The sequence below is a fragment of the Amblyomma maculatum genome, chromosome 1 (assembly GCF_055883805.1).
Source record: "Amblyomma maculatum isolate TAMU_Amacu chromosome 1, ASM5588380v1, whole genome shotgun sequence".
NCBI lineage: Eukaryota > Metazoa > Arthropoda > Arachnida > Ixodida > Ixodidae > Amblyomma > Amblyomma maculatum.
Genome location: NC_139344.1, coordinates 156,129,404 through 156,155,241, shown reverse-complemented (window position 1 = coordinate 156,155,241; position 25,838 = coordinate 156,129,404). Strand labels below are relative to the sequence as shown.

At 44.7% G+C, this 25,838-nt stretch overlaps 1 protein-coding gene across 1 annotated transcript in view; it reads right to left on the bottom strand.

Annotated features, from left to right (window-relative positions):
* The window catches only part of LOC146204704 (ATP-binding cassette sub-family A member 2-like), a 170,913-nt gene that overhangs the window by 37,807 nt on the left and 107,268 nt on the right, over positions 1–25,838 (bottom strand). Inside the window, exons 33-34 of the mRNA XM_084589421.1 lie at positions 22,220–22,325; positions 15,927–16,038 (exon numbers count right to left, since the gene is read on the bottom strand). Coding sequence (XP_084445547.1) covers positions 15,927–16,038; positions 22,220–22,325 — 218 coding nt within the window. The remainder of the gene's footprint in view (positions 1–15,926; positions 16,039–22,219; positions 22,326–25,838) is intronic.

Here is a 25,838-nt window from a genome sequence, read left to right as displayed (position 1 = left end):
ACATATACTACGTATACATGCAAACAATGACAGGTTCCACCGCCCAATGGTGTTTCAGTCTTGCCAGTCGCGTTAGGGGTTACGCGATAGGTTATGCAAGTACTCCGGTCGAAAATTCGTCGGCGTAGTAGTAGTTGTCCGCACCGCGCTTCAGAAATAATAGGGGGCCTGAGTAAAAGAAATAGTACCGTGGTAATCTTTAGCTTTAGTGATTGATGACCAATTGGTTTGTGGTAGACGATAGTGAGTTAACAAAATCACTGAAGCTAATTGAACGGGGAATTAAAGGAATTGAAAAAAAAGTATGAAAAAAGGGGGTTCAACGATGTCAGGATGCTCAAAATGGAAGCCAATGTTCTATGATACTAATTAAGTAAATTTCAGAGTGTGCAATTGATCAATTAAATAATTGAAATAGTTAAAAAATGAAACCTGCGTTAAGATGTGTACTGCACACAATGAAAAGACAATATCAGATGCTAAGTATCGATGAGTACAAATTGTAAAAATAAAAAAACAAAAACAAAAGTGACAAGCATTAATATTGTCTGTATGTGTGAAACGCTATAGCAACAGCGAAGCATCAGTGTCACCCTTACTTTTAGATTTTCCAACAAGATCTAGGTAGGTTGCCTTGGAAGCGAGTGCGTGCTCGCTATGCTCCCGCCTTTTTTAATCGTGTTCCGTACAAGTTAACGTTTTCATAATCATTATGGTTTTGATCAATAGCAGACACGCCACCCCAAAAAAATTTTGTGAGGTGTACGTGTGAAGCCTCTGACAGTTGATGCCATCTGAACCCGAGGCTTGAGGCGATTAAAGGACTGCCTTATAAAGGATCGACACACCTCCTGTTATTGGTATATATTCTAACCTGACAGGTCTTGTATACTTTCATAAGAGATTTTGGCGCTTTCTTCGCCCCTTTCCTGAGTTGGTTAACTTGTTTGTTTTTTCTGCTTGCTAAAACAGCACAAATCAGCCAGCCTCTTCAAATTACGGCTGTGAAGCGCACTTTTTTCATGCGTTAACGTAGTACACTTTATGTTTTCTGTACCTTCATCCTTTTCAAAAGCTTTAAACCCCTTTTATTGTTAAAAAGAAATTTGTCCTGTTTGTAGTAGACAGTCCCTCTGCTGTTAAAGGTCCAATGAGCCTTGCATAGTTTTCAAAACGTGAAAAATCGTCTCTACATCTCTAGCGAAGTGATTGTCAAATCTATATGGGCAATGAAGACACCAGTTGTCCGCGGCTAGATATTCCACAACTGACTTCGCGAACTGTGGCGCTAGCTCTTAGTCTTAGTAATATTCCTGCATGGAAAAAAAAAAACAGCCTATGATCAATGCACATTTTCATCCAGAGCTGCCGATCTCTATGTAACCATAAAACGCAAATTTTTTTCCCAGTCGATTAAATTTCCCTTGTCCGATTTAATCTTTCACACATCGCGTTGCGTTGTGTCACTGAGTGCAACTTTGGTGGTTCTTATGTTTAAATTTTTGCCGTTCCTGATGTAGACAGATGTATAATATAGATGATTAGGTCATATGCTAGGAATTGTATGACACCTGAGGGACCATGCCGGTCGCTAGATTTTGACCACTTCTTCGGTGAACGCATGTTTGCAGAATTTAGTAATATAACCTCTTCCCAGAAGTATGTGTTGCACACGCTTCATGTTGTTCGCAACAATTTGGCTCTCCGGGGTACCGTTGTCTCCAAGTTGCATGACACAAGGCCATTTGGCGGCGGAGAGAAGTGTCTCTTCTCCCAGTTACGGCGGTTCTGCTGCTCCAAAAGATGAGGACCGCTTAAAAACTTGACAGAACGTCATACCGCGCAAGGACTGCTTGCTGCAGCTGACTGCCTACGTCTGCAAGAAGCACTTTGATACAAGTTTTGTTACCAAAACATAGAAGGTTCATATTTTAAAAAATATTTTGTTAAAACTTTTATCACTAAAGCATGTCACTACAGTCTTTGTCACTTGTTAAGACGTGCTAACATTACTGACAACTGCTCTGCTTCACTGGCGTGTGTCAAAATAAATCATGCCCATGCCAGACTCTGCCACTTGCCTAATTTCCGCTGCACTACAGAATAGCATGTGCAGTTCACCTGCCTTCACACAAGTACCTGCTTGAAAAATTAAAAATATGGATACATATTATACATCTCACGAAATCGAGTGGGAGGCACTGAGCAGTGGAAAAATGAAAATATAATGGTGAAAACTGAATATATTAAAACATGATGCGCCGCCCTAACCGGACATGATCGTTGCAACCGTAGTTCGGCACATCATGATCAACTGCTATTTCGCGCTTAAAACCACTTATACCCTTTGGCATGCAAACTAAAGTGTCAGCTATGATAACAGTGTCATGTAACGGTATCTGCTTAACCCTTTGATGGTTTTTGCCATAAATATACGGAGGCAGTTTTCCATCCCACAATGCCTTTGCCATACAGGAACGGTTTCAATCCTATGTTTGAAATTTCGAGCCCTAATGACGATGCATGCTCACTGGGAGGTGCTGCCACCTCCTAGGACTTACAAAAAGCATTCAAAATTTATTGTGCTGCCTTCTTGTAAAGACAAACAGAAATTATTCCTAGCAGTGGAGGCACACGAAACTTGATTTCTATCTTTATGGGCGCTTTGGTGCAGGAGATAGACAACTGATTCTAGCAACTAAGAATCAGTTGTCAAGGCCCTAGTGCGGGTTCGGTGAAGCTTCATCACGTGTTCACCAGGGAGGCGGCAAAACTTTATTTTTATCTTCATGGTCACTCCTGTGCAAGGATGCTATTAGCTTGTTTATCATCGATGCTCACAACATATTCCCGCTCTCGTTGTTTACTAAGTTTCCTAAGGTTCCCGAGTTTGCAGTGTCAAGCGATGTTGACTTCAAAATATGGTTCCTAACATTTTGTTTACGTGTCGCCAACTTTACTCATTTTGTACTTTTAAAATCCGCAATACAGTAATTTGACCATCTGGGACAGTTCTTTAAAAAAATTCAATCCTCAAAGGGTTAAGGTAAGTAAATCAGACTAAATCAGCGCCTCAGCGTCAGAATTCACAGGATCAAGCATAGTATTGCGACATATTTCGTTAAAATGTAAAAAATGGGCTGAGTAAAGTGTTGAGCGCAGTCTTTATTAGGCGGCTTTACAGCAGACTGGCGAGCGAGCGAGAGTGACAGACATGCGAATACATACATGCTCAAAAGAGATATGCCACGATGTGCCGGCTTCCAGTCGGTACCACGACTGAAAGACACAGAACCGCAAAAAAGTAAGCGATAAATACTCCTAATGTATCACCTCACACGCTGCTAGCGTTCTCACATTGCGCACACACGTGCACACGTGCACACAGCCCATGAAGCATATAGGACGCAACGGAAAACAGACCCGGCGGCAGTGGGCACGGTCGACCCGACTCCTGCTGGCACCATCTCAAGGCGGACAAGGGAAGTAGGAATAAATGTGTCGCTCCTCCGGAGGCATCGTCATATCATTTAAACTACTTCTAACACCATGGCGCTTGTATATAGGAGTCAAAGCTGGACTATAGTAATACCAGGCTTTTCTCCTTCACTCTCTTGCATCAACATTGCACCTATTCCTTTTGGTCCAGCATCTGTGATGAGACAGGATCTTTTGTTGTCATTGTAATAGTCAAGTAAGTGGCTGGCAGCCACTTCTCTCTTGATGTTATCGAATACCTCTTGTGCTTTGCTGGCCCATTGAAATGTATTCTTTTCTCAAGTAAGTGCATGAAAACGTTTGATAATCTACGTGAAGTGTGGGATGAATTGGCCGCAGTAGTTCACAATCCCCAACAAGCTACAAACTTGTGAGGGATTCTTTGGTAGAGTTATATGTTTGACTGCTTCTGCCTTGTCCGGATCTACACTGATGCCTGACTTGGAGAACATGCGTCCGAAGAATTTTTGTCGCGCTCACACACTTCTTGAAGCTCAAGGTCAGGGCAGCTTCTTGCAATGCTTTTAGCACAAGGTGGAGCCAGTGATTGCGCCCTTCGAGAGAATGTCCAGAAAATTAAATGCTATCCTTTTATGTTTATGATTCTCCCTTTGTCAGGAAGAACCAGTTGGATGGCATCGAGGAAACTTCTGCTGCTGCATTTACTTCAAAGGGAAGTTTTTTGTATTTTCTCAGCCTGCAGCGTGTGGCAAATACGGTTATCTGTCATGCTGTCTCACCAAGCTCTAGCTGGTGTTAGCCCTCAATCAGGTCCAACTTTGAGAAATACTTGGTGCCATTTTGGATACGGATGACGTCTTTCACTGTCAGAATGATGAGTCTTTCTCATTTGATGGCAATGCTTAGCTCCTGCATGTCCATTTGCACTTGGGTACACTTTGTTTTGGGAGAACCACTATTGGAGAAACCCACAGGATATGGCCTGTTGCTAACTCAATCATGTCGAGTTCTTCTAGTCTTTGGAGATTTTCTCCAAATCCTTTCACAATTTAAAAAGGATCTTTCAGTGTAGGTGGGCTACTGGTTTTACGTCTTCCTTAATTTAGAGCTTGACTCTAGGAAGTAGTTTAGTTTTCCCAATCTCTTGAAGAGGCTTGCAAATTCTTTATCAGGGTCCACATAAGGGTTGTTAACAAATTCATTTAGAACTCGTGTAAGGCCTAGGTCACTCACAGTTTTGTAGATCTGTAGAAATGCGTGCTCCCGGGACTTTGATGCCATGCGTCTATCGATACCATCTTTTCTCTGGATTTCTTATCTTTGCTTTTAACACTCCTAACACTGGAAGGGCTGCACTCATATCACACAGCACCAGGTGCATGCTTGCTTCTTGTAGGGATGCTCTTAACAGGACCCTCCAAACCTTTCCTCCAATCACATTAACTCCGGCTCCCTGTTTTATGCAGAATTCCATCTTGGCTCTGTTGAGTTCCCCTACTGTAGTGGGAATCTTGAACTTCTTGCCCGTTAAGCAGTAGAGTTCTTCAGGAAGTCTGCCCTCACTACTCGGCTCCAGCTCTTGGACTGTTAGCACTCAAGTCTGTCTCTGCAACCTACACTGCCGAGCAAAGTGATGTTCCTGGCTGCAGTTGTGCCAGGTGGATTCCGATGCTGGACATTCCTCTTTTCCTCAACATGGGGCCACTGTCCTCCACAGCATGAGCATGCCTTGTTTGGTGCATTTTCTTTCTTATCTTGCTGGCTCTATTCTATTAAAATCTTGATCCAAACAATGCCTCCATGCTGCAAAGTAGTAAGCCCCAGGCTAATAATAATAGGTTTACTTTGGCTTTGTAGGGTTTAATGTCTCAAAGCGACTCAGGCTATGAGAGACTCCATAGTGGAAGGCTCTGGAAATTTCCACCACCTGGGGTTCTTTAATGTGCACTAACATCGCACAGTATATGAGCGCCTTGCTTTTCGCCTCTATCGAAAAGCAGCTGTCACAGTCTGAGATTTGGTCCTGTGTCCTTGTGTTCAGCACACAAGCTCACTAACTGCAGAGCCACTGCGGCGAAGTCCTAGGAATAGGAACTAAGCAAATGAGGGGCAATGAATTCGTCATGTTCAGCTGTGCCTGCGAATAGAGTTGTAGCAACATGCATGCCAGAGACATTATGTGTCGAAGGGGAGGCAGTGCCAACATGAGCGCTTCAGAAAGCTTGGGACTTTCATCTCAATCAAACGTTGCCGCCACTGCGCCTTCAGCTACTTGATAATAAACGTGGACACGGCCATGCCTTCGTGGCGACTCGGTGAGCCGCGCCTTGTACCCCAGCGCCGTCATAGGATGGCAGGTTGGCAGAACCCGGCTTTCGGCCCACCCCTTATGGTATTTCGGCCAGCAGGTATCAGAAGCTGGTTCGCCCAATTTTAGGCTGCGATATTTTCAACCGACATTACTATCCAGCCGTTCAAACACGCAGTCCTCAGTGATATTATCCCGCCTGACGTCCTCTGCTGACTGTCTTGCTCTGCGTCACATACGAAGACGTGCATGCTGCAGCCCTGGAGCATTTCGGAGAATCCTACTGCCTGCTGCCACTCTATGATGCAGCAGACCCGCTTTTGCCGCTGCCAGCACCTGTACCCGCGTCAGCATCGCACTCGCCTCCATCCTCGAAGCACAGCACGCCACAGCACTCCCCGGTCGGTTCCCTTACCTTGAGTCATTGGAAAATTAAGAGTACCATGTTCCTTTTCCATGCGCCGCCGGCTCGCCTACTGGCTGATGCGGGTCACACGACTTCGCATTGCCTTACCTCTTCTAAGCCTGCGCGCACAATACATGTTTTGTGTGAGCGTTCCTCTTTTTTCGATTGTTCATCAAAGCAGATGGAAATTTTCGCGCACACACAGACATATTCAGCATTCCTGGCTGCTGTGCCTTTGGGTGTGGCAGCAGGAATGAGTCAGGAAAGGCGTTTTTTTCTATTCTGGAAAGAAAAATTGATCTTTAATAGCGGTAAATGTGGGTTCACAGAATCGGCCTAGAAAAGTTCGTGCTATCAAAGAAAACCTTTTTGTGCAAGATTCGATGCTTCACTGGTTTCAAATTTAAAGGCGAAAGCCTTTCTAGGATCATAGAGTGAAAATCTATGCGCATGATATGTACGTCGCATCTGTGTGCTGATGTGTCACTCGCAATAGCAGACGTGTGAGGAGGGAGATAAAGAATGGAAATGACTGATAATGATAGGTAATGAATAAAAGTTATAAACAGGCATCGATAGAGTTAATGACTAATGCTAATTAATAATAATGAGGACTAATAATGACCTAAAATTACTTGTAATGACCAATATATCAAACTATGACTTGTAATGACCGCAACTGATTAGCAATGAGTAAAAATGCTTAGCAATGAGTGGTAGTGACTACTATGACTAGGCATAATTCATCATGACTGCTAGTGACTACAAAATGACCGATATGTGAAACGACGACTTGCAATGACCACAACCGATTCGAAATGAGTAAAATGCCTAGCCATGACTCACCATCACTGCTAATGACTATGAAACGACCAATATATTGTGAAAGAAGGCCAGGTCGAGACGCCAAAGTCATGACGGCAAGGCAAGGTACGTCGTGTCAGCGTTTTAATCTGATGGTGAACCCAGGCGCGCGGTGGAGCCGGCGCCGCGGGACGATGACGATGGTATGTACAAAAGAAAGAAGAAGATTATGGTATGTACAAATGAAAGAAGATCTGTGGAAGGCTCATACAATCTTCCCGGGGGGGTTGGAAGCGGCCAGCCTGGCCACTCCTAACCAACCGATGCACCGCGGCGCACAAACGGCTTCAAGCGTTGAAGCGAGAGACATGAACAATTTCAGTTACACGGTGGCGTCGATCGGCTGGGGGATCAACAGGTGTGACTTGGTAGTTCAAGGGGGAAGTTTGGTTGATGACCTTGTAGGGACCAAGATAGCGGCACTGAAATTTATTACTAAGGCCAGGGGCGCGCAGTGGTGTGTAAAGCAGGACTTCGTCACCGGGACGAAAAGAGACCGCACGATGCGTAGAATCGTAGCGACTCTTGCAGTCTTCCTGGCGCGCTTCTGTGTTGAGGCGGGCAAGATGACGGCATCTGGCCAAACGGGATAAGAACTGGGCTGGTACTGATGAGGAGTAGTCGGGCGTAGAGAAGAAGGAAGTGTCGAGCATTGTAGTGGGAGGACGGCCAAAAACGAGGAAAAATGGAGAGTAACCGGTAGTCCGCTGTACTGCTGTATTATAGGCGAATGTGACGAATGGTAGAATAGTGTCCCAATTGCGGTGATCCGGTGCGATGCACATGGATATCATATCGGATAGGGTGCGATGAAATCGCTCAGTCAGACCATTAGTCTGGGGATGGTAGTTTAAGGTTGTCTTATGGAGGGTGGATGACGCACGAATAACTTCGGATACGACTGTCGATAAGAAGGTCGTCCCGTGGTCACTTAGGAGCACCCGGGGAGCGCCATGACGCAATACAATTGATCGCAAAAAGAAATTAGCTACCTCTTCAGCGGAACCAGTCAGTACAGGGGCTGTCTCAGCGTAACGTGTAAGGTGGTCGACAGCTGTTATAATCCAATGGTTACCCCCATCAGAGAGAGGTAGGGGACCATATAAGTCAATGCCGACTACGTCGAATGGCGTGGCGGGACATGGAAGAGGCTGTAGGAGGCCAGCGGGCGAAGAAGTCGGCCGCTTGCGACGTTGGCACAGATGGCAGGAAGCGACGTATTTAGCTATGGTAGAAGATAGGCCAGGCCAAAAGAATTGTCTTTTCACGCGGTCATATGTTTTGTCAAAACCAAAGTGACCTGCAGTAGCGTCGTCGTGGAAAGCCGGCAGTATACGTGGGCGAAGCGCACGCGGCACGACTGGGAGCCAACGAGTTCCATCAGAGCAATACACGTAGCGGCGTAGCATGCCATCTTCGAGCTTGAAATTGCGAAGCTGTTGGCGAAGCCTAGCATTGGGCGGGTTCGAAGCGCCGATAAGGCGGTCGATGATGGGCCGGCAGTAGGCATCAGCTAATTGCTGCGAGTGGAGTGCGTGTTTCTGCTCAGAATCGTCAAAAGAAACTGTTGTGATATGCGTCGGGGGAAGAGATAGTCGGCTGTGGTCAGAGGTGGAAATGCGTTGCGAAGAAAAACAGCAGGCTGATTCCATAAGTGGGCAGCGAGAAAGAGCATCGCAGTCTTGGTGTTGGCGACCCGATTTATAAACGACGTCGAAATTGTATTCTTGCAGGCGTAGAATCCAGCGGCCAAATCAGCCTGTCAAATTTTTCAGTAAAGAGAACCAGCAAAGAGCATGGTGATCGGTCACAACTGTGAAGTGCCCACCATAGAGGTAGGGGCAAAACTTTTGAACAGCCCAGACGACGGCAAGGCATTCCTGCTCGGTAATGGTGTAGTTTTTCTCAGCTGGAGTCAAGGTCCGGCTGGCGAAGGCAATGACTTTCTCACGCGAAGTTGCATCGCGCTGCAGAAGGACAGCGCCAAGACTGTGACCACTGGCATCAGCGTGCAGGATGGTAAGAGCGCTGTCGCTGAAGTGGCCAAGAACGGGATCTGATGTGAGGGCGTGCTTTAGGTCGGTAAAAGCAGTGTTGCACTGTTCAGTCCACACGAAAGAGCTGCGCGCTTTAAGTAGTTCATAAAGTGGTGCAGCAATAGTTGCAGAATGCCTTATGAAACGCCAGAAATATGACGCCAGGCCGAGGAAACTGCGCAAATCTGCAGTCCGTTGCGGACGAGGAAAGTTCAAGACCGCGATAATTTTATCAGGGTCTGGACGAATGCCGTCATGGCTAACCAGATGTCCCAATATTTTAATTTCCTTCTGTGCAAAGTGGCACTTCTTGGTGTTGAGCTGAAGGCCCGCTGAAGAAAGACACGTCAGGACTTATTTAGGCGCGTGAGATGGTCGTTAAAAGTTGCCGAAAAGATAACAATGTTGTCCAAGTAACATAGACAGGTTCTCCATTTTAGGCCACGAAGTACCGTATCAATCATTCTTTCAAATGTTGCTCGTGCATTACACACGAAGGGCATAACATTAAACTCGTAAAGTCCATCGGGAGCTGCGAAAGCGGTTTTTTCTTTGTCGCCCTCATGCATTGGTATTTGCCAATAACCTGAGCGGAGATCCAAGGTCGAGAAATATTCGGCGTCTTGGAGAGAGTCAAGGGCGTCATCTATTCGCGGCATCGGGTAGACATCTTTATGAGTAATTTTGTTGAGTGCACGATAATCAACACAAAATCGTACCGATCCGTCCTTTTTTTTAACTAATACTACTAGGGAGGACCATGTGCTTGTTGATGGACGAATAATATCGCGACGGAGCATGTCATTCACATTTTCTTCTATTACTTTTCATTCCGAGAGAGAAACCCGATAAGGCCGTCGGCGTACGATCGAGTTACCTTCAGTAATGATGCGGTGGTGTGCAACACTAGTCCGTCACAGTGGTGGGGAAGTGGCATCAAAAATGGCTTGATGGGCTTGAAGCAATTCCAGCAATTCTTTGCGTTGGTGCGGCATGAGGTCCGGACTGATTGTCTTCGACAGCATGGGAAGAGAGACGTGCGATGAATCACGTTGCTGAGGTAGCAGGGCGGTGAGCACCATCATGGACATAGAGTGAGCATCCACTATGCATGGCAGGGAAGTTCCTTTAGTCAGCACGAGGGATTCACGGGATGTGTTCGTGGCAGCTACTATCGGTGAGCTGCTGTGGAATCGTACAAGACTTGATGGGAAGGCAATTCCACATACAAGATGACGATGAGATGGTGCGATGAGTACATCCCCGTCAGTGATGTGTTCCGAAGCAACGGTAACAAGTTTTTCGCACTGTGGAGGCAATACAGTATCAACTGCGGCAATGAAGGAATGATGTCCTTCAGAAATGTCAGATGAAAAATCACTGTCTGTCATATGAATGACACGATCGCCACAAGAAATTAGCGCACAAGCGGTCGACAAAAAATCCCATCCAAAAATCATCTGATGCGCACAAGGTAAAAGCACAGCAAACTGCACATGGTGGCGGACGCTGTCTATAACAATTCGAACTGTACACTTTGCTGAAGGATGTCGAGGGACGTCATTTGCTCAACGAAGTTCAGGACCATCATATGGTGTCGTTACTTTCCGCAAACGGTGGCACAAATCAGCGCGAATAACAAAAATTGCAACCCCTGTGTCAATCAAAGCTTCGACCGGTAATCCTTCAGCTAAAACGGCAATCATATTGTATGGGCGATGAGGAGGACTTTTGGTAAGTTCGCAGAGTGCAGTTTAACCTCCGGAAACTGCATCGCTTAGTTTTCCGAATGACGGACAGGAACAGTTGTCGCTGGTCGAAGTGGAGAAACAGAGCGGCGGTATGGGGAGAGGGACCGGCGTCGGGATACATGGGCGCCACTTGGTTCAGACGAGGATACCGGCGGTGGAGAGGATCGACGAGGTGGGCTGGGAATAGGTCGTCGCTGATAAGAGGGTACGTTACTTTCGAAGGCGTCGTAACCACGCCGCTCATTCTGAATGCGTCGACAACAGAAGTGGGATATATGTCCTCAGATTCCACAGTAGTAGCGCCAAGGTGCGTAATAGGGTGGCGTAGGCTGAGCCGTCGTCACGGCGTTGATGTGGTTATAGGGCGGTGCTTGTCGTGGGGGGGGGACAAAAGGAGGAGGGGATGCAGCAACGTGAGCATAAGTCGGCGCTGTGCGAGGTGCAGGAGGGTCAGGTGCGACAGGGTGGGTGATAGTTGCCAATTCTTCTTTAATGATGGTGCAGAGGCTGGCGTCATTAGAAGAAGAGTGACCACACCTGTGCCGGCAGAAAGGGCTGAAGGCTTGGAGCTCCTCGTGAATTATCGCTCAAATTAGGGCTCGTAGATCGAGGTCAGTAGAGGGCGGGCCAGTAGAGAAGCCGGGCTGCAATCGAGAGGACTGCAGCTGTTCGAGGCGTTGACAGGTCGTAATAATGGAATCAACACTTGATGGATTCTGGGCAAGTAGGGTGTTATAAGCCACAGAATTGATTCCTTTCATGACACGGTGCACGCGTTCAGGTTCAGGCATGGTGGGACTAATACGCCGGCAAAGTGCAAGTATGGCCTCTATGTAAGACGCATACGACTCATCGGGACCTTGAAGACGGGAAGCGAACTTGTTCCTCGCGATCTCAGTCCGAACTGCCGGGTCGGCGAAGTATTGGCGGAACTGCTGTTTGAAGGTGGGCCAGTTGGTGTGGGGCTCGCGGTTGATAAACCAATTCCTGGCGACCTCAATAAGGTAGAAGGAAACGTTGAGGAATTTTAAAGCATCATCCCACCGGTTGTAGGCACTGCAGCGTTCATAAGTGTCAAGCCAGTCATCCACGTCCTCGTCGCAACGACCGGCGAACAGCGGCGGGTCGCGTTGTCGTGTGGGCACAGTGGGCACAGTGGGAGGCGGCAATGTAGCCGAGGTAGAGGGTCCGGCCGGGTCGGGACTGCTCTCGGTTGACATAACGATGGTGATTGTTGCCAAACGGCGACCGGAACGTAGCTCCAGCGAGAGGCAGGGCACAAGGCAGCAAGGGGATCAAATTTCACCTCCACCACTTGTGAAAGAAGGCCAGGTCGAGACGCCAAAGTCGTGACAGAGCCGGCGCCGCGGGACAATGACAATGGTATGGACAAAAGAAAGAAGAAGATTATGGTATGTACACATGAAAGAAGATCCGTGGAAGGCTCACAATATGTCAAACGACCACTTGCAATGACCACAACTGATTGGAAATGAGTAAAAATGCGTAGCTACGAGTGGCAATGGCTACAATGGCTAGCCATGACTCATCATGACTACAAAATGACCAATATGTCAAACGACGACTTGAAATGACCGCAACTAATTGGAAATGAGTAAATTGACTAGGCATGACTCATCATCATTGCTAATGACTACAAAATGACCAATATGTCAAATGACGACTTGTAATGACCGCAACTGGTTGGCAATGAGTACAAATGCTCAGCTATGAGTGGTAATTAATATAATGACTAGCCATGACTCATGACTATGAAACGGCCAACATGTGAAACGACGACTTGAATGACCAAAACTGACAAGAAACAAGTAAAAATGCTTAGTAATAAGTGATAATGATTACATTGACTAGGCACGACACATCATGATTACGAAACGACCAATATATAAAAACAACGACTTGAATGACCGCAACTGACTGGAAACGAGTAAAATGCTTAGCAATGAGTGAAAATGATTATACTGAGTAGCCATTTATTGAAAGCAAATGATAGGAGAGGAAGAGTAGGCTTTCGCCATTCTCTTAAGAGACATTAAGAGACCTTGTTTGCTTAGCTGCAAAAGAAGCGCAGGATCACACTCACAGTGCACGTGATCGGAACATGTGTTCGCATTCCAAAACAGAGTACTGCATGCGCACAGGAATACGCCGCGTCCATTTCGATCATGAAATTTTGCAGAAGCTATCATCACCTTAATGAAATATCTAGCCAGCGGTAAATCTATATTCAATTGTGCATAAGTACTCAAACTCCGCTCTTGCATGTGTCCAGTCACATGCTTGTGTGCGAATCAATGTGCGCCTGCATCCTTCCTTTTTGGTTTTTATTCTTAATATGAATGCACCTGAAATTTGTCTGTGCATATTTATTACATATTTATTTCTAGTTAATTGCCTTTGCGGCTCCCAGTAGACTGGTACAGACTAGTATATAATCTTACATTGATTAGATTACCTGGCGTAATAGATTTTTTGTGCGTTATCCACTGGTAACCTTTGGCCAGTGTGTGTCAACCACATATGAAAGCAATGTACTATGTCGTACAGATTTCTGATGGCAGATAATCAGCGAGGTTCTAGAAAATGGGTGGCACAAGGGGGATGGCGATGGAACTATATCAGTGGTACAATCTACCAAGCGAAAAGTGCAGTATCTTCGAAACCGCGTGAAGAAAGATGGTATAGCAAACCTAATTTTTCTTACAATGAAAATGAGCCGGATCAACGCGTTACCATTACAGTTCTTTCACTTAATGACAGCACTGCAAAAGAAGACAAACAAATGCATTTCAACAAGGCAGGCCACATGGCTTTCTTGGCGCAGCGAAAGCAATGCAAATGATACCGATACGTTTAAAGACGTTACAATATGTATATGTTTGCTTACGCTGTCTCGGCGAACCTTCTGCTTCACTTTGTGTCGCTTATACAATGCGAGTCATTGTCTCAGAACGTAATCAAGTAATCAAATTCTGCATCTCATCCTTGGTGTCTGGGGCAGCGGCATCAATATGCAACATTCTCCATGACTTAACAATATACACATATCTCTGCGATCTTCACAGACATGGCCTTTCACACACAGTCACTTCAAAATCTTGCCACACCACTGCCCTGCGCATAGAACACGAGGTGATTCAGATGGCCGGGGATTTGCGAGTGCAGGCGACCTGCAGTTTTCGCCGATCTACCCACACACTTTTTTCCCATCGACTGCTGACTACAGTATCAAAGTTAGCGACCACATAATCACTGCTGGCACTGTTCTGAATAAACGTGCCAGAACCTTCCCGTTTTGCTCAGCTTAAAAACATGTTCCAAGCCTACGAATGCAGTCACCCGCCATTCAGGCAGTGGCCGGGCCCAGCGATCTGGAAGGAAAATGGCGCCAGCGGGCACCTTTGCGGAGCTCTGAAAATTTTCCAGTGACTCTACCCTTACCACCACGCCAACGCCACCTGTGACTACCTTTGCAAAGCCTGTCACAACGACCAACAGCTCCACTTTGGCAATTGCCGAGCCACCAATCATTGCCTCAACATCCACACTGCCCATTCCACTAACGCTGTTAGCACTGACCTGGGGAAGCCCTTAAGTGACGCGTGTGCCAGAACTGACCCAGTGCCGAAGAAGAGGAATCAGCGCCGGCACAAGCGCCCCAGAACGCTTGGGACTTTCGCCCCAGCCAGACAATGCTGTTGCTGCTCCTCTGGCTACTTGGTAATAAATATGGACATGGTCGCCCCTTCCTGGCGACTTCCACAGAGTCTTTTACGTGCACCATTGTCTTCATTGTTAACCTTGCTATATAGTACTCATGCATGAAACAGATGTAAAGGTCACTTTAGGTTTGAAATACTTTGGCAGCCTCAGACATCAAAACTATCAGAACTCTAAAAACAAACCTCAAATACAGGTCAGAATGTCATAGCCACAATTTTTGTAGCTGTCATCATTTTCAAATCACTATATTAAAACTGCTCTCCAATGCTGATATGGCCACCTTAAAATAGCTGACAAGAAGAAAGAAAAAATAATGGCCAAAATGTAGTTAGGTCAAATACTGTGCTCACCGGTTCTCACTCTGGTTTTAGTTTTGAGCTGGATATACTCAGTAGCACACAATTGTAATGCACCACATTACATGAAAGACCAACCAACACATATATAAAGCCTACATTTTACATTTAACTAAGCTGCACAAACATGCATGCCTGCATGGCTAAGAGGTAAAATGTCTGACTCAAGGTCCAATGGTCTCAGTTGGTTTTATTCCCCTCAAACAAATTCGGTCATGACATGTGGTCTCATGACATCACACAACCTGTCGCTCAATCGGTGCCCAGCCACGTCACCTACCAACCACTACCTGCCCTAGAGGCATGCTCATGAGAAGGATTGGGCAAACAAACATAGCTTAGATGTGGCAGTGCTAACACATTAACAGGAATTACTAGTATGTCAAAGCACTGAACCAAGTACAGTCTGGGCTGGAAAGCCTCTGATCTGTACTGTCAGTTTCACACTTCCACTACCAAGATTAACTCTCAACCATGCAGCTAAGTGCCATGATATGAGTCCACCTGCACACGATGTCAAAAACAAAAATTTTAAAAGTACTACAGACGATCAATGCTATTGATGTGGCAAAGTGTTCCCCCAAACACAGCGGACGTTTTTGCTGACAGGTTCGGACCAGGCAGGTGGACGGCATGATCCAGCCTGTCAATCGGCATGTGACACATATCACCCTGCACTCCACTACTATGACCAAATTCGGCAATAACAATTTGACACGCTGTACAACCTGTCTCCACCCACCCCCCTCTGCCACCCGTTTACCCCAAAAGCTCTCTTTGTCTACCCTCGGCTACTTTCCCTCTCATCTGATAATGGAGAGGAGGACCTCCCTCCCTTCACTTCACCACCTGCTAATGGAGGAATCTGACAGAAGAGATCAGAAGAGATTTTTCCCACATAATGGTCCTAATACTAATGCACTGAAAACAAAAGCAGGATCAAAAGCAATAAAAATAATTCAATTTCTTCAAAACTGCTTAAAAGCAGGAGCCTTAGCTTACCATAAGTGGAAGGGTGTCCTTTTTCAGAAGGAAGATTTGCCCTCAGAATTGCATTGTTGATGCTGTTGACATAAGTGGGCATTGCATGATAGCCTTTGTTGTTGTACCACACCTGGTGTGAAAGAATTAAATCCCAACCTGAACATTATTAAAGCCTTGTAGAATATTAAAATTTTCAAGACATTATTGCACTTCACTTACCACAGGCTTCAATGGAGAAAGAGTATACACAAAAAAGAAGATCCTTTACACTTTACAGGGTCACAAAGAGTTGCTGTTAAGTTTTCTACCTGCCTTCTAATACTCCTGTAGTCTCACTACTATCGAGCAAAAGTAGGGGCAGCTTCATGGAGGCTTTGTTTGCCTCATACGTGGCTGATATGTGAAAAGTGTTACACTAATTAAGTTAAAAAATTTCTAAGTGAAAACTCTTTTTACTACCACATAACTAGACTAACTGGTTACATTATGTCTTGAGTGGCAAGGGGAATCTTCCTGGGAGCTACAGTGGCAGGTACATACTGCATTGTCTTTGCGGGTGATGGTGACCACGCCTGACAGTTGCCCAGAGGATGAGTCTGAGATAGTTGAATGCTGGAAGGAAGCAAGTTTTCTAGATACAAACAGTGGGCTTGTTACTGCTTCAAAGTAGACCACTTCATAGCACACCACTAAGACAAGCGGTCAGCTCTGAGTCTTGGTATGAAGATGCTCCAAACACTGTAAGAACTTTTTTTGTTGGCGACATGACATGGTCACAGTGCGAACCTTGCTTTTTGTTAGAAATTTCATTTTGCACTCAATGAAAATTAGTAGTTCTGTGCCATCATAAGTTGAGACTTTCACACAGGAGGGGGCAAGTTTTGATTGCTGTTGGCATCCTGAGTGCATTCCAAGGAAAGGTGCTTGCATTAGCTCCTGTGTCCAACTTGAAACTGTCAGTCACCCCACTGATGTTGATGGTTTGGTGAAAAAACCTCAAGTGCTGACCAATCATTTAATAACAAAGACATTCCAGCCCCTCTATGGGGGCCTTGTACAACAATGTCCCGTAGCCGGACCAAAACATCTTTGTCATTAAATGAATGGTCTATGCTTGAAGCTTTTCTGACATGAATATACCTGACCAGATGAGTGTCCATGAAACCCTTAACTTTGTGTTGATGGTTTCTGCCCATTGTGCAGCTGCATTGAGTCTGTGCACCATCAATAAGCCAAGGCATACTAGATGTGTGACTGGGAGGACTCTGGTTGGATATCCAAATATGACACTGCATTTCTTAAATGTGCGCACATTTTCTGATGACACACAGAGGCAATATGACCAAGTTTGCCACAAGAATAACAGTGGCTGCCATATGCTAGGCAGTTCCATGGTGGATGACTGGTGCCACATCTTGCGCACGTGCGACGAGGCTGAACAGAGCTGTCAGTTTGTTGCCAAGAGCCGTGTGTGCTGGTGTGAGGTGGACGGGCTTGCCTCGTGTTACAAGCATAGCTGCGAGACAAGCAGACCACAACAGATACTCCCAGGTTCTCTTGAACATCCCAAACATGCTGCTTTGAGATTTTGGTAGCTTTTCAGGTTTGTTTGTTTTTTTTCCCCCTTTTTTTTTTGTCCAGCATCATTTCAAGCTCCCTGAAGAGCCGTTCCCACAAGGCATCATCCCTGATCTCTACAACAATACAGTTTGCGATCATGTGGATCTCTTGGTGGTCAAACATAAGAGGAGAGCCCAACAGCCACTAACACAAATGAAAACCTTATTTTCTCTTTATCTTTTATCGATGTGAAGAATTAATCAAACATGAAGATAATTGGCTAGAAGTAGGAAAAGAAACAAGCACATGCAGCTGATGAGATCCGAACCCACAATATTCAAATTTCGCGTCTCGCGCTCTACTGCTGGGCTGCAGCGTTGGATGTTTATTCTTCAACATTCTAGGATATATTTATGTTCCATGTAACCTACCATCGAATGTGTTCACCAGTGCAACCCTCCTCCACAGCAGCAGAAGTGGAACGTTCTGTGTTATCGTGAGTGTCACGTAAAACATGACTTAGCGGGACGGGCGGGCGCTGTTGTGTGATAGCCCTCTTGCCTTTTCTTTTGTGTCAGTGGTCAGTGGCTATAGGCTCCCTTCTTATTTGCCATAACTAAGCCCCTCATTTTTCCTCCTGCACCCATTTCTTGATGGACAAAGTAGCACGTGTGTGCCCACAGTTTCAATGCAGCAGTGGTTGCTGAACCGTTGTGTTAAATAGAGTTATTGCTTGAGTGATGTCCTCGTAAGGTGTGTACAAGACGTCAAACCATTTTATGATAGTCTTCACAGAGTCTCCTGCCTGGGCATCGAGAAGCATTTGCTGAATATGTTGCATTGATGGTCCCAAGATCTGGAGAAGTGCTTTTCTTGCATCATTGGCCTTTGCTGAATATTCGATGGCAGTTTTGCAGAACAACAAATCCAGGCTTTCTGCCCTTTATCCCATTCTGTTGTTGGGTTGCTGCCAGGCATGAATGGCAGTGGGGGTTGTAAAATCAGAGTTGCTACGGTATTGCGGGCACTGCGAAGCTGAGGGATGGTGATCTTGTTACTTCTTCACAATGCCGCAATGCCGCAGCAATGCATTCAGGAGAGGGTGACAACAGCACTACCATTTTGTTTGCTGCTGGAAAGGACAAGCACCCCATGAGAAGCCTCTTCCAGCTGCTGCACCATCTTTTTAGTACAGTGTGGCTGGATACTCTAGTACACACTGTTGTTGAGTTGCTACGTCTCAAAGCAAGCTTGCCGAGAGCATGAAGAATTAAGATATGTAGGTGGTGCTGGTGATAGGATGCCAATGTAACACCTTTATGTAAGGAGTGAACTAGACCACCTAGGTGGTTCAATCACGTGAAGAGTGGCATTAAAATTGGACATCATAAGCACCCTTTCAATGATTACAAAAGCTAAAGGTGCTGGCTAAAACCAAAAACAAGTAAGATGAAAGCCATGAAGGCTGTCACCTTCCTAACAACAGGCGCCATCAGCATTCGGTTCACTGCATTTATACCTGCCTCCCTAAGTAAGGCAATAACGCAATAAGTCATATTCATACAATAAGACATAAATTCATTAAAAACGTTCCATGAAATTTCAGAAAATTCAGTCCCTCATAATTAAACAATGCAGATCTAAACAGTATGAATAAGAACATGTCATCTGTACTTGATTCATACCAACAAAAACCACAACCTATAACCCCTTAATACAAACCATGGTGTTAAAATAGAGGAGGTGTGTGAACGAGTTGCTCCGCAGTGAAGAGCAAGCGGCGACTCCGATGCTCGGATTTCTGCAGGCTGCCGAGAAGTGACATTGACTGTTGGTGGCCAAGTGTCTGCTGGTTGCCGCAAGGAATGGCCGTCTAGACTTGTATCGCACGTACGTTTCGTTTTCGTCACACGTTTCGCGGCGCATTTCATTGACGCCCAAGCTCTATTACTTTCTTCAATCATGCTATATGCTGCGTTCATGTGATGGGGAAAAAATGCTTTGTTCCCCACTGCAATACGGGCTACGAATCCTGCAAAGAAAAATTTTCGCTTTTTTTCGGCGCCAGAAGACGATGAGCGGCTTGAGCTGTGGCAGCAGGCTATACCAAGATAGGACTGAGCTCTGCAATCAACAGACTATGTTTGTGAGAGGTATTTTGAGCACAGGTTTGTGTCCAAAAAAAACATGGCTGGCAGAGTACAGTGGTAGTGTGCTGAAAAGCATGCCATGTCTCGCGTTTCTGGCAAAGAAAGTTGTCCCCACAACATTCCCTGCCTGCCCTGCCTACCTTTCGAAGGCTTCGATAAATAGAAAGCGATCCGCTGAAAAGCAGCCCGAAGAAATGAAAAAAAAAAAAGAAAAAGAAAATGAAAATCGTTGAACCTTATTTTGAGGTGCCAGGTGAAGGTAGCACGTGCTTCTTGTCAACTACCTCTGAGGTGTGTAACGTCACAGTGGTTAATGAATCCAAATGCAGCTCACCAACAGCAGCCAGGTCCCGGCCGGGCTTAAAGTTGATGGCCCGGGTTGGATTCGGGTTTTGTACACAGAGGGCTGATGTCCGGTATTTATTTACATTTTACAGAGTTAAATACACATCTGCAGTGTTGCAGCAGCAAAACGAAAGTAGCCATGGTAGGCGCTAATAAAAAAGTTATAGGTCTTACTGACTTATTTATTCACTTATTACCGCGCCGCGGCGGATTAGCCAATAAAGCTCTCGAGTACTGAGCTGGGATACCCTAGTTTGATCTTAGCGGCGATGGCAACATTTCAGTCGAGGCGGAAAGCATGGCAGGCATGTACTTAGTGTCGCCAGTGCTTGGTGAAGAACCCCAGGTGGCCGAAATGATCCTGAGCTCTCTGCTACGACATCCTCACAGCCTCAGCAGTCTTGGGACTTTAAGCCCCAGGAACATAACCTTTATTTGTTTTCGGTGTCTAGTACAGCTGTATTTTTCTTACATGAGAAAATTTAAAAGCAAAAGTGTTTTTTTTTTTTTTTGTCTGCTAAATGGAACGTCGTGACTGATGTAGCCGCAAAAGCTCGGGAAAAAATGGTAGTTTAGAAATCTACGTGACGAGAAATCAGATAAATTTGAATGAGCTATTTTCAGATCGAGTCGATCAGCATAGTAAAGAATTAGACGCATGCTGGCCATGTTGAACGATTGAAATGAACATGTTAAACTACTACCCTTCAGAGCAGCAGTCAGACACTGCTCTCGCATGTTTTAAAGCGCAAAACCCTATGCGGGCTGTGCTAGTGTGGTGCTGCTTGGAGTAAAGCCCCACACACGGCCCATTTTCCACACATGCATTCGCCTGCTAAATTACAGAGTTTAGCGCTGGATGAAGGTGTTTCAGTTATCAGCGAGCACAGACCGTTTGCAGTGCCATAAGGTGCTTCCGCATATGATCAGTTTTGTATTACCGCTGCAGACTGGGAACTGAAAACCTCGAACAAACCACTAAGAAGGGGCAACGTCGGAGTGCTTGACGAGCCGCTGTCTTTTCCAAGATCGGTTTTCAACACTCTGACGCCTCAGCCACCATAACAGTGTATATGACTTGCGCGAGAAACATAATACATTGTGTTTTGTATTTTGCTTCTGCAGCGGCATTCAACTGTTCGTTAGAGAAGGGGGGGGGGGGGGGGGGTGACCTTCTACATGCAGCATCAGCACAGAGCATTGCGGCCAGAACACTTGCCGGCCCTGGCAGCAGTGCTCTTGTGAGTTGAGCTATGAAATAACAGCGCAGCTCATGAGCCACAGGGTGGGCACATCGTCTGAGCTTCTTGTATTAATTCTACTGCCCTCGCCTCCACTGCACAAAGACATTGATTTGAGAAGAATATTTTCTTCCTCTTTCATTGAAGGAAGTGCTACCTTAAATTTTTAATAAGTTATATTTTGCTGCCCGCGGTGTCTAAATATTACAACCTCCTCACAAGAAGTGGGATGGCATTTTTTTAAGTTAATGCGATTTCACGGATTGAAATCATGACCGAATTGGCCACCTTTCAGCAGAAGCAAAAAGCAATTAAGCTGGCGCATTTCGTGATGTGTTTGAAGACTGTAAGTGTCCTAAACTAATATGTTCTTTTTCAATGAATTTCTAACAATGCAGAATTATGATCAAAAGAGGAAAGATTTACACTGGCTGTACTCTGCCCGAACCTGCGTGAGTTTACCCGCATGTTTACGAGCGCTGCGCTTTGGCGTTGATGGCCCCAAACAGTCGTGCGACCTGTCGGAGGCCAGGCACACTACGAGCAGTGGCGCGCCGCGCCGGCGAGGCTCGTTCATACACCTAAATCTTCCAGCACCATGATACAAACCTACTCCATCCTGTGGAATTCCCTTATAAATTGTTGACCAATTCCCTCTCATCTTACCACATGCTAGCCATCCCGGTTAGCTCAATTTGTAAAATGACTGCCCCTTTGAGGTAGTAATTCTGGGTTTGAACCCTGGACCAAGACAAATTTTCTTCAACTGCGATGTTTCTGTGGAAGCTGTAAACCTTTCCTTTGTAGCCGTATAGCTGTGCTTGAGTGGATACTAATAAGCAACTAGTACTCCCTTATTACAACCCCTTAAATTTGTCAAGCAGTATATAATGAATTCAACATTTTCTAAAGTGCAAGAAAATTGTCAATTCTGATGGCATGTATAAAAAAAACCACGCGAGCATATAGTTGCACACTTGACGAAGTGAAATATCATGGAACATAAAGGAAGTACCTTGGCAACGTCGCGAACAGCAATTTTCCGAAAAAGTGCTGGTGCATCTTCTCCAAATGTTGAAGGCACATAATCTCTTGCTAGACCAAACGAAAATGCTCCATACCTGAAACAAAAAAACAAAGCATCTACTTTTGCATACCAACAAAATCACTGATATAACGGAGATATATAAACAATGCTAATATAAAATAATTATCAACTGCATCTGTTGAGTAGTCAGCCAGCTTTTCTACTTTAGAGTTCGCTCCATATAAACGCAACATTGGCATGAAAATATTCGAAATTTTAAATACAAATCAAATATGTTTGTTATTCAATTCACATTCAAAAAACTGGTGTTTGAAAAATCTGAAACATTAAAGAATTACCGAATACCTCGAAAACATTTTAATTTACTGCAGATCCCCAGCACTGCACTGCAATGCTTGAGTGAAGCATCCTCAAAACGTGACGGGGCCGTTTTGTGAAGAGGGAATTTCTTTTTAGTGACGAGGGAACTGCCCTTTTGTGAAGAGGGCCTTCTTGAAAGTGTAAGCAAAGCAAAGCACTGAACGAAACCGGAAAAAGAAGTTCTTACTTTTTACTCAAACACAGATCACTCATCAGGTAAAACTACTGTAATGCTAATGGTTGTTGGCAGTTTTTTTAGGCCCATTTGATAATCCGAGCTTTCAGTTAATTTTGAGATTTTTTTTCTAGTCCCTCGAAGACCAAATTAACAACAGTTTACTGTGTTCAGCAGAGCTATGACAGCTCCACCTGGTTTCATGCAGGTCCTCTCCGTACAAAAAAATGGGTATACAGAATCCTGTATAAAAGTTATACTAGATTTTTCAGTAGGGTATATACTTCTGTGCAATTCTAGTTTAATTTTGTCTGCAAATACCATGTGAATTCTGAAATAAACAAGACAAACAATGTTTGCTACTTTTTAATTTTTTCGCTGATCAGATATTCAATGTATGTATTCGATTCGTATTCAAAAACTTCAATATTCACATACCCCTACTAATTTTAGATCTGCCAATTTAACTCCATTCAAAGACTGGCACAACGTAAAGTTTCAGAAGTGGTTCTATAAAATGCAATACTATGTGATGCGAGAACAAGAGCTGTTGGTCATGTATTATCAGTCAACGCAAAAGACTTCAATTAAAAAATAGGTCTTGAATGATGGCTGCAAGGAACTGGAAAACTTAAGCTCCAAATGAAGCAATAGACAAGACAGCAGAGACCATATGTGCAACCTGCACTTCTCGGGCAAGTGGCCATAATCAAAGGAGCTGCTTGCTACAGCACTGAAACGACATTAGCAAATGCAAGCATAACACACCCGATTGTGGGTAAAAGGATGCTGCAAAGTGATAAAAAAAACAGCATACATTGCTCACAATGTTAGTATCATAAACCCGGATCCCATGTAGTAAGAAAGGATTGAGACAAGAAATGCACTGGCCTCTGTTTTCAACCCTACTTTCTCGCACAATGCTACATACCCTGCCGCTGATAATTTTCCTTTTATTTTTTTTTTTTCCAGTTTTATGCAACTTGCTAAATCCTATTTCAGCATTAACAACCAACTCACTTCTATTAAAGGAAATGACCTTGTTTATTTATTTAGGCATTGCAATACAAGAGTTGTAGGACAACTAAACTACAGATGTCTGCCCATGAATATCTATCAGACAATTGTTAACTAATGTTCTTACCACATACATAGAAATGCACAGCTTATACCAATCATGTAGCTATGGCCACTTATCCCACTACAGTTTCATCATAGCATCATTAGGAAAAGTAAGCTGACCACAGAAGCGAATTTAAAATTCTATTGCTTGAAACATGGCAAAGTAGGAACAGCTTAGTCCTGACTGCAGTGCTAGGCTGCAGTGCAACAGAACTATAAAGTGGTTATTAAGGTCCACATATTTTTCCTACCAGTAAAAAAGATGACAAATTATGCCATCTTGTCTATTATGTCACCATTTCTGACATCTCGACATTCTGTTGTGCTGTGCATGCCATGTGGGGCGAGCTGTAATCGTGCAGCAGCATATAAATCTCCTCAGCCATAACCGAATCTACAAGCCTTTCCCGTGCTTCTGCATACTCAGTTTTGTTCGTTTTAATGACCCAAATTTTCGAATAACAGAAGAAAAATTTGTCCTGCTCTGAGAGAGCTTCATAGCTTTCCTTTGTTCCCATATGGTTGAGCTTGATGGATGTCAATGAGTAATCACCCCTTATTAAAATCTACTCCACCTTGGACGATTCTCCTAAACATTTGACCAACACCGTTCCCGAGTTATAGATCAATTCGATCTCGCCCTACCATCTGATCTGCTGACTGTCTTGGTTGGCGCAGTTGGTAGGGTGACTGCCCTGGAAAGGCAGTGGTCCCGAGTTCGATCCCCGGACCATGACTTAACTACTAAGTTCCTGAGAAAGCTGCATATCTTTCCTTTGTAGCCATACGGCTGCACTTGGGCAGATGTCAATGAGTAATTACTTCCTTATTGCTTCTAGGTTACAAATTGACTTATTTACTGCCACTTTTTTACATTGAATGATAGACATAGCAACCTATTTTGCGATCCTCTTTGAGTTTGATATATCTGGGTTCGACAGTATTACAGCCTATTCAGAACTGTGCCATCCAATGATTCTAAAAGAAGTTAAAGTTACCTTATCAATAAACATTTTGATGCTTAATTTTTTTGTGGTAAACTCACGGGCCAACTATTAGCCCACAAGCAGAAACTGTTCTAAGGTATAGTCATTCCAGGATAAACAGTGCTAGCCCTGCTGGCAGCCTTAAACCGAAAACTCTCATCTCCACCTGGCACATATCAGCATTTTGATCTTTGTAAGAATTCATCCCTGGAAGTGCACAGCAATTCAGTGAAGAAAAGTAAGTTTGGCATTTAGTCGCGACAAAGGGTGTTGCTGAAACAGATTTCAATTAGGAATTTCTGCCCTGCTGTGGTGGCTCAGTGTTAACCCCTGAGGTTCAATCCCAGCTGTGTCGGCCACCTTTCAAAGGAGGTGAAGTGCAAGGCATCTATGTACACTATGATGTCAATGCCACCTTGGTACAGCTTGCAGGACCAATAAGCGATTTCTACAGAGACATGTTTGATTTGGTTACTTTATTTGTTGCTATATGGTTCTCAACACTGCAGGCAATGGTAGCGTAACTCAACATCTCAAAGGTTCACCCTTTTTGGAACAACTGCTTGCTTACTTGAAAGCATCAAACCAGCAGTAAAAGTAGTGTCGCTGTAGTTGTGCAAAAGATTAAAAAATAAAAGTGTATTTTTAAAAGCAGTCTACCAGAACATATTATTAATTTTTTTAGAATGTTATGTTATGTTCCTGGTACAAATAAGCAGCTTTTAATAAGTGCAGAGGCCTTTAGGCATTTTATAACAAGGGGAAATGAGAAGAGAGTGTAAGATCATTTTTCATATCTACTAAATGCTACAACACTTGAATGGCTACAACGGATCAGTGTGCACTTCAGTGGATTAGTCCCCCCAGGAATGGAAGTCAGAATATTATTGGCCCTGCTGGCGAAAGACAACCTCATCCAAACAAGCTGAATGGAAAACAATGA